The sequence below is a fragment of the Oncorhynchus masou genome, chromosome 24 (assembly GCF_036934945.1).
Source record: "Oncorhynchus masou masou isolate Uvic2021 chromosome 24, UVic_Omas_1.1, whole genome shotgun sequence".
NCBI classification, from domain to species: domain Eukaryota; kingdom Metazoa; phylum Chordata; class Actinopteri; order Salmoniformes; family Salmonidae; genus Oncorhynchus; species Oncorhynchus masou.
Window position 1 is genome coordinate 102,833,809 of NC_088235.1, and position 13,578 is coordinate 102,847,386.

The following is a 13,578-nucleotide window of genomic DNA, read 5'->3' on the forward strand; positions in this document are numbered from 1 at the left end:
ACTTCCTCAACAGTGTAAGACAGGGGACTTCCTCAACAGTGTAAGACAGGTGCCTTCCTCAACAGAGTGTAAGACAGGTGACTTCCTCAACAGAGTGTAAAACAGGGGACTTCCTCAACAGTGTAAGACAGGGGACTTCCTCAACAGAGTGTAAGACAGGTGACTTCCTCAACAAAGTGTAAAACAGGGGACTTCCTCAACAGTGTAAGACAGGGGACTTCCTCAACAGAGTGTAAAACAGGGGACTTCCTCAACAGTGTAAGACAGGGGACTTCCTCAACAGAGTGTAAGACAGGGGACTTCCTCAACAGACTGTAAGACAGGGGACTTCCTCAACAAAGTGTAAGACAGGTGACTTCCTCAACAGAGTGTAAGACAGGGGACTTCCTCAACAGAGTGTAAGACAGGGGACTTCCTCAACAGAGTGTAAGACAGGTGACTTCCTCAACAGAGTGTAAGACAGGGGACTTCCTCAACAGTGTAAGACAGGGGACTTCCTCAACAGATTGTAAGACAGGGCACTTCCTCAACAGTGTAAGACAGGGGACTTCCTCAACAGAGTGTAAGACAGGGGACTTCCTCAACAGATTGTAAGACAGGGGACTTCCTCAACAGTGTAAGACAGGGGACTTCCTCAACAGTGTAAGACAGGGGACTTCCTCAACAGATTGTAAGACAGGGCACTTCCTCAACAGTGTAAGACAGGGGACTTCCTCAACAGTGTAAGACAGGGGACTTCCTCAACAGTGTAAAACAGGGGACTTCCTCAACAGTGTAAGACAGGGGACTTCCTCAACAGAGTGTAAAACAGGGGACTTCCTCAACAGTGTAAGACAGGGGACTTCCTCAACAGAGTGTAAGACAGGGCACTTCCTCAACAGATTGTAAGACAGGGGACTTCCTCAACAGACTGTAAGACAGGGGACTTCCTCAACAAAGTGTAAGACAGGTGACTTCCTCAACAGAGTGTAAGACAGGGGACTTCCTCAACAGAGTGTAAGACAGGGGACTTCCTCAACAGAGTGTAAGACAGGTGACTTCCTCAACAGAGTGTAAGACAGGGGACTTCCTCAACAGAGTGTAAGACAGGGACTTCCTCAACAGAGTGTAAGACAGGTGACTTCCTCAACAGAGTGTAAGACAGGGGACTTCCTCAACAGACTGTAAGACAGGGGACTTCCTCAACAAAGTGTAAGACAGGTGACTTCCTCAACAGAGTGTAAGACAGGGGACTTCCTCAACAGAGTGTAAGACAGGGGACTTCCTCAACAGAGTGTAAGACAGGTGACTTCCTCAACAGAGTGTAAGACAGGGGACTTCCTCAACAGAGTGTAAGACAGTGGACTTCCTCAACAGAGTGTAAGACAGGTGACTTCCTCAACAAAGTGTAAAACAGGGGACTTCCTCAACAGTGTAAGACAGGTGACTTCCTCAACAGAGTGTAAGACAGGTGACTTCCTCAACAGAGTGTAAAACAGGGGACTTCCTCAACAGTGTAAGACAGGGGACTTCCTCAACAGAGTGTAAGACAGGGGACTTCCTCAACAGACTGTAAGACAGGGGACTTCCTCAACAAAGTGTAAGACAGGGGAATTCCTCAACAGATTGTAAGACAGGATACTTCCTCAACAGAGTGTAAGACAGGTGACTTCCTCAACAGAGTGTAAGACAGGGGAATTCCTCAACAGATGTAAGACAGGTGACTTCCTCAACAGAGTGTAAGACAGGGGACTTCCTCAACAGATTGTAAGACAGGTGACTTCCTCAACAGAGTGTAAGACAGGGGAAGTCCTCAACAGATTGTAAGACAGGGGACTTCCTCAACAGAGTGTAAGACAGGTGACTTCCTCAACAGAGTGTAAGACAGGGGACTTCCTCAACAGATGTAAGACAGGTGACTTCCTCAACAGAGTGTAAGACATGGGACTTCCTCAACCGTGTAAGACAGGTGACTTCCTCAACAGAGTGTAAGACAGGGGACTTCCTCAACAGAGTGTAAGACAGGGGACTTCCTCAACAGATTGTAAGACAGGGGACTTCCTCAACAGAGTGTAAGACATGGGACTTCCTCAACCGTGTAAGACAGGTGACTTCCTCAACAGAGTGTAAGACAGGGGAATTCCTCAACAGATTGTAAGACAGGGGACTTCCTCAACAGAGTGTAAGACAGGTGACTTCCTCAACAGAGTGTAAGACAGGGGACTTCCTCAACAGTGTAAGACAGGGGACTTCCTCAACAGAGTGTAAAACAGGGGACTTCCTCAACAGTGTGTAAGACAGGTGACTTCCTCAACAGAGTGTAAGACAGGGGACTTCCTCAACAGATTGTAAGACAGGGCACTTCCTCAACAGATTGTAAGACAGGGCACTTCCTCAACAGTGTAAGACAGGGGACTTCCTCAACAGAGTGTAAGACAGGGGACTTCCTCAACAGATTGTAAGACAGGGCACTTCCTCAACAGAGTGTAAGACAGGGGACTTCCTCAACAGTGTAAGACAAGGGACTTCCTCAACAGAGTGTAAGACAGGTGACTTCCTCAACAGAGTGTAAGACAGGTGACTTCCTCAACAGAGTGTAAGACAGGGGACTTCCTCAACAGAGTGTAAGACAGGTGCCTTCCTCAACAGAGTGTAAGACAGGTGGCCCACTGGAGCACGGCACAGATCACACACAAGGCTAAATAGTCTCACTTCATAGGACACCTCACAGAAAGGTTGGGCTCAAAGGCTTTTCTACTGTGGCATCAATGAGGGTTTAACAACTCTTGTCTCCTCACCTCATGCCCCTCTGCTCTGCTACTAGTCTGTCTAATGAAATGTTCATGCAGTGTTCTATTACCCAGAGAGAACAAGAACATGCTCATGTACATACAATCTCTCTCTCTCCCTCTCTCTCTCTCTCTCTCTCTCTAGCTCTCTCCCTCTCTCTCTGACCCCCTTTTTCACAGTTGCATCTCTCTTTGTTTCTCTCTGTCCTTGACTTTAGTCAAATTCTAACCAAAGGTCTAACCACTAACTCCTCTCCTTAGCACTCTCTCTCTCTCTCTCTCTCTAGCTCCCTCTCTAGCTCTCTCCTCTCTCTCTCTCTAGCTCTCTCCTCTCTCTCGCCAGCTCTCTCCTCTCTCTCTCTCTCTCTCTCTCTCTCTCTCTCTCTCTCTCTCTCTCTCTCTCTCTCTCTCTCTCTCTCTCTCTCTCCTCTCTCTCTCTCTAGCTCTCTCCTCTCTCTCGCCAGCTCTCTCCTCTCTCTCTCTAGCTCTCTCCTCTCTAGCTCTCTTCTCTCTCTCTCTCTCTCTCTCCTCTCTCTCGCTAGCTCTCTCCTCTCTCTCGCTAGCTCTCTCCTCTCTCTCGCTAGCTCTCTCCTCTCTCTCGCTAGCTCTCTCCTCTCCCTCGCTAGCTCTCTCCTCTCCCTCGCTAGCTCTCTCTCTCTCTCTCTCCTCTCTCTCCAGTCATGGTTCTGTGAGAGGAGAAGCATCAGCGGCAGGTGGCGTGCCCAAGGACAGGTCTCGTTTTCCGGTCAATTCGTCTGATCTTTCCCCATCTCTGTTTGTCCCTGGAGCTCAGGGCTCAGGTGGGCACAGCGGCACACTGCCACCTCAGCAGCACACCACACAAGCAGCAAGGCAGAGGCTCCTCACATATCATGGCACCAGCTGAAACCACCACACTGACTGAGCTATACAGAGATCTGCCACAAGCAAATCCCCTTTACAGCCACAAAGGTTACAATGGGCTTTCAAAGGCAAAGCTATCTACATGTTAGAACCTTGCAATTTAGTGCATTTACTCTACAACTCATAACAGCCACCAAATGTACACTGATATTAGATACAGAATGAAAGGGTTTGTGTTACATAACTACAAATACTTTTCAAATGTGCAGCTTTAGTACCATGTCATTTCATTCCTCAACTGCTCTGTGAATGATTGGAATTACAGTTTTCTGATCTTTACAAAGTCTACGGATATCTGTGGGAAGATGGGTCACAATATGTCATGTGTACCCCATGTGTTTCAGTCAGAATGTACATGAACTATACTGATATCAACGGTCAGTCCCAGCTTCCGAAAAATACAATTGTAAAAGAGGATGAACACAGAATCGGACTACAATGATATAAAGAACTACTGATCCCACCAGGGAGGGAGTCTCAATAGCAGCTTCTGAGCCAGTGCCAGAGACAGACAGGCACCGGATAACAGCAGGCCAGCAGCAGGCAGCAAACTCATGCCTCGCTTTCCACTCTGTCTCTCCCTCCACTCCACAGGCCAGGCTGCTACAGATCAGTAGGCAGCAGTAGGCAACTCAAAAAAAAATCTGCATTGAAAAGTCTTGGGCGGAAAGATAATGGACCAATAATTGTTTTTAATAAGATCATCTTTGAAAACCAACAATCACCAATATAAAAGCTGGGGTTTCACACCACCTAAACCCCATTTTGATCCAGAAAAAAACTCTGCAGCAGACTTCTGTCGCTCTCTCTACTCCCTCCTTCCTCTCTCTCTTTCTCTCACCCTACTATCTCTGTCTCCCCTCTCTCACTCCCTCCTTTCTCTCTCTCTTTCTCTCACCCTACTATCTCTGTCTCCCCTCTCTCTACTCCCTCCTTCCTCTGTCTCTTTCTCTCACCCTACTATCTCTGTCTCCCCCTCTCTCTACTCCCTCCTTCCTCTCTCTCTTTCTCTCACCCTACTATCTCTGTCTCCCCTCTCTCTACTCCCTCCTTTCTCTCTCTCTTTCTCTCTCCCCTACTATCTCTGTCTCCCCTCTCTCTACTCCCTCCTTCCTCTGTCTCTTTCTCTCACCCTACTATCTCTGACTCCCCTCCTCTCTACTCCCTCCTTCCTCTCTCTCTTTCTCTCACCCTACTATCTCTGTCTCCCCCCTCTCTCTACTCCCTCCTTCCTCTCTCTCTTTCTCTCACCCTACTATCTCTGTCTCCCCTCTCTCACTCCCTCCACTCTTTCGCTCTCTCTGTCTCCCTCCTTCCTCTCTCTCTTTCTCTCACCCTACTATCTCTGTCTCCCCTCTCTCACTCCCTCCACTCTTTCGCTCTCTCTGTCTCCCTCCTTCCTCTCTCTCTTTCTCTCACCCTACTATCTCTGTCTCCCCTCTCTCACTCCCTCCACTCTTTCGCTCTCTCTGTCTCCCTCCACTCTACCTTCTCACCCCCTCCTTCCTTTCTCTCACCCTACTATCTCTGTCTCCCCTCTCTCTCACCCCCTCCACTCTGTCTCTCTCCATTCTGTCCCTCTCTCTGTCTCCCTCCACTCCTCTCGCTCTCTTCCCCCACTCCTCCATCCTCTCTCTCTGTCTCTCCCCCTCTCTCTCTCGCTCTTTCTCTCCCCCTCTCTCTCTCGCTCTTTCCTCCCCCCCTTCCTTTCTCTCTCTCTTTCTCTCCCCCTCTCTCTCTCGCTCTTTCCTCCCCCTTCCTTCCTTTCTCTCTCTCTCTTTCCCTACTATCTCTGTCTGCCCTCTCTCTCACTCCCGCCACTCTGTCTCCCTCCATTCTGTCTCTCTCTGTCTCCCTCCACTCCTCTCGCTCTCTTCCCCCACTCCTCCATCCTTTCTCTCTCTCTCTCTCTTTCCTCCCCCCTCCTTCCTTTCTCTCTCTCTTTCCCTACTATCTCTGTCTCCCCTCTCTCTCACTCCCGCCACTCCGTGTCTCTCTCTGTCTCCCGCCACTCCGTGTCTCTCTATGTCTCTCTCCACTCCGTGTCTCCCTCCACTCCGTGTCTCTCTCTGTCTCCCTCCACTCCGTGTCTCTCTCTGTCTCCCTCCACTCCGTGTCTCTCTCTGTCTCCCTCCACTCCGTGTCTCTCTCTGTCTCCCTCCACTCCGTGTCTCTCTCTGTCTCCCTCCAACTCCGTGTCTCTCTCTGTCTCCTTCCACTCCGTGTCTCTCTCTGTCTCCCTCCACTCCGTGTCCATCTCTGTCTCCCTCCACTCCGTGTCTCTCTCTGTCTCCCTCCACTGAAGCGTGTCTCATGCTCTGTCTCCCTCCACTGCCCTGTCTCTCTCTGTCTCCCATCCACTCCGTGTCTCTCTGTCTCCCTCCACTGCCGTGTCTCCATCTGTCTCCCTCCACTCCGTGTCTCTCTCTGTCTCCCTCCACTCCGTGTCCATCTCTGTCTCCATGCTCCACCATGCTCTGTCTCCATCTCTGTCTCCCTCCACCCGTGTCTCTCTCTGTCTCCCTCCAACTCCGTGTCTCCATCTCTGTCTCCCTCCACCGTGTCTCTGTAGCACTGTCTCCCTCCCATGCTCCGTGTCTCTCTCTGTCTCCATCCACACCGTGTCTCTCTCTGTCTCCCTCCACTCCGTGTCTCTGTCTGTCTCCCTCCCATGCCGTGTCTCTCTCTGTCTCCCTCCACTCCGTGTCTCTCTCTGTCTCCCTCCACTCTGCGTCTCTCTGTCTCCCTCCACTCTGTGTCTCTCGGTCTCCCTCCACTCTGTGTCTCTCGGTCTCCCTCCACTCTGTGTCTCCCTCCACTCTGTGTCTCTCTCGGTCTCCCTCCACTCTGTGTCTCTCTCGGTCTCCCTCCACTCTGTGTCTCCACTATACTCTGTAGCGCCATGCTCTGTAGCGCCATGCTCTGTAGCGCCATGCTCTGTAGCGCCATGCTCTGTAGCGCCATGCTCTGTAGCGCCATGCCCTGTAGCGCCATGCCCTGAAGCGCCATGCCCTGAAGCGCCATGCCCTGTAGCGCCATGCTCTGTAGCGCCATGCCCTGTAGCGCCATGCCCTGAAGCGCCATGCCCTGTAGCGCCATGCCCTGAAGCGCCATGCCCTGTAGCGCCATGCCCTGTAGCGCCATGCCCTGTAGCGCCATGCCCTGTAGCGCCATGCCCTGTAGCGCCATGCCCTGTAGCGCCATGCCCTGTAGCGCCATGCTCTGAAGCACCATGCTCTGTAGCACCATGCTCTGTAGCACCATGCTCTGTAGCACCATGCTCTGTAGCACCATGTTCTGTAGCACCATGTTCTGTAGCACCATGTTCTGTAGCACCATGCTCTGTAGCACCATGTTCTGTAGCACCATGCTCTGTAGCACCATGCTCTGTAGCACCATGCTCTGTAGCACCATGCTCTGTAGCACCATGCTCTGTAGCACCATGCTCTGTAGCACCATGCTCTGAAGCACCATGCTCTGTAGCACCATGCTCTGTAGCACCATGCTCTGTAGCACCATGCTCTGTAGCACCATGTTCTGTAGCACCATGCTCTGTAGCACCATGCTCTGTAGCACCATGCTCTGTAGCACCATGTTCTGTAGCACCATGCTCTGTAGCACCATGTTCTGTAGCACCATGCTCTGTAGCACCATGCTCTGTAGCACCATGCTCTGTAGCACCATGCTCTGTAGCACCATGCTCTGTAGCACCATGCTCTGTAGCACCATGCCCTGTAGCACCATGCTCTGAAGCACCATGCTCTGTAGCACCATGCTCTGTAGCACCATGCTCTGTAGCACCATGCCCTGTAGCACCATGCTCTGAAGCACCATGCCCTGTAGCACCATGCCCTGTAGCACCATGCTCTGTAGCACTATGCTCTGTAGCACCATGCTCTGTAGCACCATGCTCTGTAGCACCATGCTCTGTAGCACCATGCTCTGTAGCACCATGCTCTGTAGCACCATGCTCTGTAGCACCATGCTCTGTAGCACCATGCTCTGTCAGCCAGGCAGCTAGCTCTACAATAGTCAGCTAGGCAGCTAGCTCTACAACAGTCAGCCAGGCAGCTAGCTCTACAACAGACAGCCAGGCAGCTAGCTCTACAACAGACAGCCATGCAGCTAGCTCTACAACAGACAGACAGGCAGCTAGCTCTACAACAGACAGACAGGCAGCTAGCTCTACAATAGTCAGCTAGGCAGCTAGCTCTACAAGAGTCAGCCAGGCAGCTAGCTCTACAAGAGTCAGCCAGGCAGCTAGCTCTACAACAGCCAACCAGGCAGCTAGCTCTACAACAGTCAGCCAGGCAGCTAGCTCTACAACAGTCAGCCAGGCAGTTAGCTCTACAACAGTCAGCCAGGCAGCTAGCTAGGCAGCTAGCTCTACAACAGTAAGCCAGGCAGCTAGCCAGGCAGCTAGCTCTACAACAGCCAGCCAGGCAGCTAGCTCTACAACAGTCAGCCAGGCAGCAGCTCTAGCCCAGGCAGCTATCTCTACAACAGCCAGCCAGGCAGCTATCTCTACAACAGCCAGCCAGCCAGGCAGCTATCTACAACAGTCAGCCAGGCAGCTAGCCAGGCAGCTATCTCTACAACAGCCAGCCAGGCAGCTATCTCTACAACAGCCAGCCAGGCAGCTATCTCTACAACAGCCAGCCAGGCAGCTATCTCTACAACAGTCAGCCAGGCAGCTATCTCTACAACAGTCAGCCAGGCAGCTAGCTCTACAACAGTCAGCCAGGCAGCTAGCTCTACAAGAGTCAGCCAGGCAGCTAGCTCTACAACAGTCAGCCAGGCAGCTAGCTCTACAACAGTCAGCCAGGCAGCTAGCTCTACAACAGTCAGCCAGGCAGTTAGCTCTACAACAGGCAGCCAGGCAGCTAGCACAACAGTCAGCCAGGCAGCTAGCTCTACAACAGCCAGCCAGGCAGCTAGCTCTACAACAGTAAGCCAGGCAGCTAGCCAGGCAGCTAGCTCTACAACAGCCAGCCAGGCAGCTAGCTCTACAACAGTCAGCCAGGCAGCTAGCTCTACAACAGTAAGCCAGGCAGCTAGCCAGGCAGCTATCTCTACAACAGCCAGCCAGGCAGCTATCTCTACAACAGCCAGCCAGGCAGCTATCTCTACAACAGCCAGCCAGGCAGCTATCTCTACAACAGCCAGCCAGGCAGCTATCTCTACAACAGCCAGCCAGGCAGCTATCTCTACAACAGCCAGCCAGGCAGCTATCTCTACAACAGCCAGCCAGGCAGCTATCTCTACAACAGTCAGCCAGGCAGCTATCTCTACAACAGTCAGCCAGGCAGCTATCTCTACAACAGTCAGCCAGGCAGCTATCTCTACAACAGTCAGCCAGGCAGCTAGCTCTACAACAGCCAGCCAGGCAGCTAGCCAGGCAGCTAGCTCTACAACAGCCAGCCAGGCAGCTACCCAGGCAGCTAGCTCTACAACAGTCAGCCAGGCAGCTAGCTCTACAACAGCCAGCCAGGCATCTAGCTCTACAACAGCCAGCCAGGCAGCTACCCAGGCAGCTAGCTCTACAACAGTCAGCCAGGCAGCTAGCTAGGCAGCTAGCTCTACAACAGTAAGCCAGGCAGCTAGCCAGGCAGCTAGCTCTACAACAGCCAGCCAGGCAGCTACCTCTACAACAGACAGCCAGGCAGCTAGCCAGGCAGCTAGCTCTACAACAGACAGCCAGGCAGCTAGCCAGGCAGCTAGCTCTACAACAGTCAGCCAGGCAGCTAGCTCTACAACAGTCAGCCAGGCAGCTAGCTCTACAACAGTCAGCCAGGCAGCTAGCTCTACAACAGCCAGCCAGGCAGCTCTCTCTACAACAGCCAGCCAGGCAGCTAGCTCTACAATAGTCAGCCAGGCAGCTAGCTTTACAATAGTCAGCCAGGCAGCTAGCTCTACAACAGTCAGCTAGGCAGCTAGCCAGGCAGCTAGTTCTACAACAGCCAGCCAGGCAGCTAGCCAGGCAGCTAGCTCTACAACAGCCAGCCAGGCAGCTACCCAGGCAGCTAGCTCTACAACAGTCAGCCAGGCAGCTAGCCAGGCAGCTAGCTCTACAACAGTCAGCCAGGCAGCTAGCCAGGCAGCTAGCTCTACAACAGTCAGCCAGGCAGCTAGCCAGGCAGCTCGTTTTACAACAGTCAGCCAGGCAGCTAGCTCTACAACAGTCAGCCAGGCAGCTAGCCAGGCAGCTAGCTCTACAACAGCCAGCCAGGCGGCGAGCTCTACAATAGTCAGCCAGGCAGATAGCTCTACAACAGTCAGCCAGGCAGCTAGCTCTACAACAGTCAGCCAGGCAGCTAGCTCTACAACAGCCAGCCAGGCAGCTACCCAGGCAGCTAGCTCTACAACAGTCAGCCAGGCAGCTAGCCAGGCAGCTAGCTCTACAACAGTCAGCCAGGCAGCTAGCCAGGCAGCTCGTTCTACAACAGTCAGCCAGGCAGCTAGCTCTACAACAGTCAGCTAGCCAGGCAGCTAGCACTACAACAGCCAGCCAGGCAGCTAGCCAGGCAGCTCATTCTACAACAGTCAATAAGGCAGAGAGCTCTACAACAGTCAGCCAGGCCGCAAGCTCTACAACAGTCATTCAGGCAGCTAGCTCTACAACAGTCAGCCAGGCAGCAAGCTCTACAACAGTCAGCCAGGCAGCTAGCTCTACAACAGCCATTCAGCTCTACAACAGATAGCTAGCTTCTACACCCAGGCAGCTAGCTCTACAACAGTCAGCCAGGCAGCTAGCTCTACAACAGTCAGTCAGCTCTACAACAGTCAGTCAGCTCTACAACAGACAGCTAGCTTCTACACCCAGGCTCAGAGTCAGGCATGCTGCACCACTCAGCTCCCTGTCAGCTATTTCAGTCCTCTTAGGGAGCTACTCAGGGAGTAGGATACCCATTATATCAATACAATAATGACCTCTTCAAAATAATGGATTTGTATGCAGGCTTGCGTTTGTGTATGTTTGTGCATGTGATATTGAGTGTGTGTTGTGTGTGCAAGGTGGTGATGAAGAGTGTGTCTTGTTCTTTGAGGGGCAGATTTGACAACATCTGCTATTGACACATGCAGCAGTGCTATCCAGGAGAGGGTTGGGTAAGGAAGGTGACATACACACCACCTGCATGAGTCTCACCTGTTCCAGAAGCTCTAAATAATTTAACAGCGTAGCTGACAGGAGGTGAGTGGGTAGTTTGATGCCTCATCCTCCCCATCCCTTCCACCTCACCCCTTAACCACCCCACCCCCACCCTGTATTCTGCCCCACTCTCATTTGTTTCTACTTAACCTTTATTTATCCAGGTTAGTCTCACAGAGATGAAATCTCTTTTCTGGACTGGTTGATTGAACAGAAACCATCTATACATTGCATTCGGAAAGTATTCAGACCCCTTCCCTTTTTCCACATTTTGGTACGTTACGACCTTATTCTAAAAATGATTTAATAAAATCATTTCCTTATCAATCTGCACATAATACCCCATATAATAACAAAGTGAAAACAGGTACAGATTTTTTTGCAAATGTATAAAAAATAAAAAACAAATACTTTATTTACAGTATTCAGACCCTTTCCTATGAGACTCGAAATTGAGCTCAGGTGCATCCTGTTTCCAATGATCATCCTTGTGATGTTTCTACAACTTGATTGGAGTCCACCTGTGGTAAATTCAATTAATTGGACATGATATGGAAAGGCAAACACCTGTCTATTTAAGGTCCCACAGTACATGTCAGAGTAAAAACCAAGTCATGAGGTTGAAGGGGAATTGTCCGTAGAGCTCCGAGACAGGATTGTGTCGAGGCACAGATCTGGGGAAGGGTACTAAAAAATGTCTGCAACAATGAAGGTCTCCAAGAACACAGTGGCCACCATTCTTAAATGTAAGAAGTTTGGAACCACCAAGACTCTTCCTAAAGCTGGCCAACCAGCCAAACTGAGCAATTGGCTGAGAAGGGCCTTGGTCAGAGAGGTGACCATGAACCCGATGGTCACTGACAGAGCTCCAGAGTTCCTCTGTGGGGATGGGAGAAACTTCTAGAAGAACAACCATCTCTGCAGCACTCCACCAATCAGGCCTTTATGGTAGAGTGGCTAGACGGAAGCACCTAGAGGACTCTCAGACCATGAGAAACAAGATTCTCTGATCTGATGAATCCAAAATTGAACACTTTGGCCTGAATTGCCGAGCTTCAGGTCTGGAGGAATCCTGGCTCCACCCCTGTGGAGATGTTTTTCTGCGGCAGGGACTGGGAGACTAGTCAGGATTGAGGGAATGATGAATGGAGCAAAGGACCGAAAGATCCTTGGTGAAAACCTACTCAATAGCGCGCAGGACCTCAGACTGGGGCGAAGGTTTACCTTCCAACAGGACAACGACCCTAAGCCATCAGCCAAGACAACGCAGGAGTGGCTTCGGGACAAGTCTCTGAATGTTGTTGAGTGGCCCAGCCAGAGCCCAGACTTGAACCCAATCGAACATCTCTGGAGAGACGTGAAAATAGCTGTGCAGCAACGCTCCCCATCCAATCTGACAGAGCTTGAGAGGATCTGCAGAGAAGACTGAGAGAAACTCCCCAAATACGGGTGTGCCAAGCTTGTAGCTTCATACCCTACGAAGACTCCAGGCTGTAATCGCTGCCAACGGTGCTTCAACATAGTACTGAGTAAAGTGTCTGAAAACTTGTGTAAATGTGATATTTCCATTTTTTTAAAATTTGTAATACATTTGCAAAATAAAAAGTATTTGCTTTGTCATTATGGGTTATTGTGTGTAGACTGATTAGGTGAAAAAATAGCCCATATCAGACAAACTAAAAAGTTTAATGTGAAGTGGATGTCTACTGGCTTCGCTTCTATTTGCTAAATTGTAAGCTACTGGCAAATATTTGTTGTACATTGGTCACATTGTAGAAATGATTAACAAACTCGAGGCCACTGTCTGATATCTTTCCTTGCTACATTGTAACAACAAAATATAAGAAGCCCAGTGCGCGTCCATAGTTAAATGCCTTTCAGCATTTACATTGTATAACTGTCTTTGTAGGAATTCGACTGATGCATTACAAACTTCTACTATTTAACAGTAATATGGATATCGAATGAGAGTGGCAAGGTCGCAGAGCCTCGACAATACACGCAGCAAAATTAATGGATTTCTCAAACCGTTTAAGTTAATTAGGCCCAATATTCATTTTGATACAAATTTAACTACACATAAGTATAGCAAAGTATTGCATATTAGCACCCCTGAAATTATGTTAAACTTCCAGAGAGCCGCACGAGGAGCGCAACAAAACAACTTTCACTCCATCTGTCAGAATACAGAAAAGTGTAGGCTACCTGGTTGGTTGTATCTTGTGGAAGGTTTTTAATGAGGATTTTCCTCCTGTTGCTCAGCTCGCGGCGAGTTTTCTCAAGCCTCTTCTCAATTTCCTCCGGTTCCAAATCGGGTAAGTCTCGGAGACTGGTCCCCTCGGATGCTGCGTCCTCATCCTGCCGGCTCTCCGGGCTGTCAGAATCCGGGATATTTGCACTTTCCTGGTTCAAAGAGTGAACGGTCGGCGGCTGGATGGAGGAAGCTGCCGCCATCTTGAGTAGCTGTGATAGAAAGTGAGTGGAGGCAGTGATAGGTGGGCGTCTGTGTTTTTGTCGCTCCCATCTGAGTGAGAGAGAGCAGACGGGAAAGGTACGCACATGAAACAAGGCACCGGCGCGCTACTGTAGGCTACCCCGGACGATTGGCGACCCCCACCGTTTACAAAATGTATAAGTGGGCACTATGAAACAATAGCGAGTATTGTATCGCCATCCTGTGGTAGACTATACCCCATGGCTAATGAACTAATGCTACCTGTGAATAAGCACGTTATAGAGAGGCTATATCCAATACTG

The 13,578-nt window shown here is 50.6% G+C and overlaps 1 protein-coding gene across 1 annotated transcript in view; it reads right to left on the reverse strand.

Annotated features, from left to right (window-relative positions):
* Window positions 1-13,329, reverse strand: part of raver2 (ribonucleoprotein, PTB-binding 2) — a 154,136-nt gene extending 140,807 nt beyond the window's left edge. Inside the window, exon 1 of the mRNA XM_064932990.1 lies at window positions 13,027-13,329. Within this exon, the coding sequence (XP_064789062.1) occupies window positions 13,027-13,275 (249 nt within the window). The 5' untranslated portion in view covers window positions 13,276-13,329. The remainder of the gene's footprint in view (window positions 1-13,026) is intronic.
* Window positions 13,330-13,578: the final 249 nt, after the last annotated feature.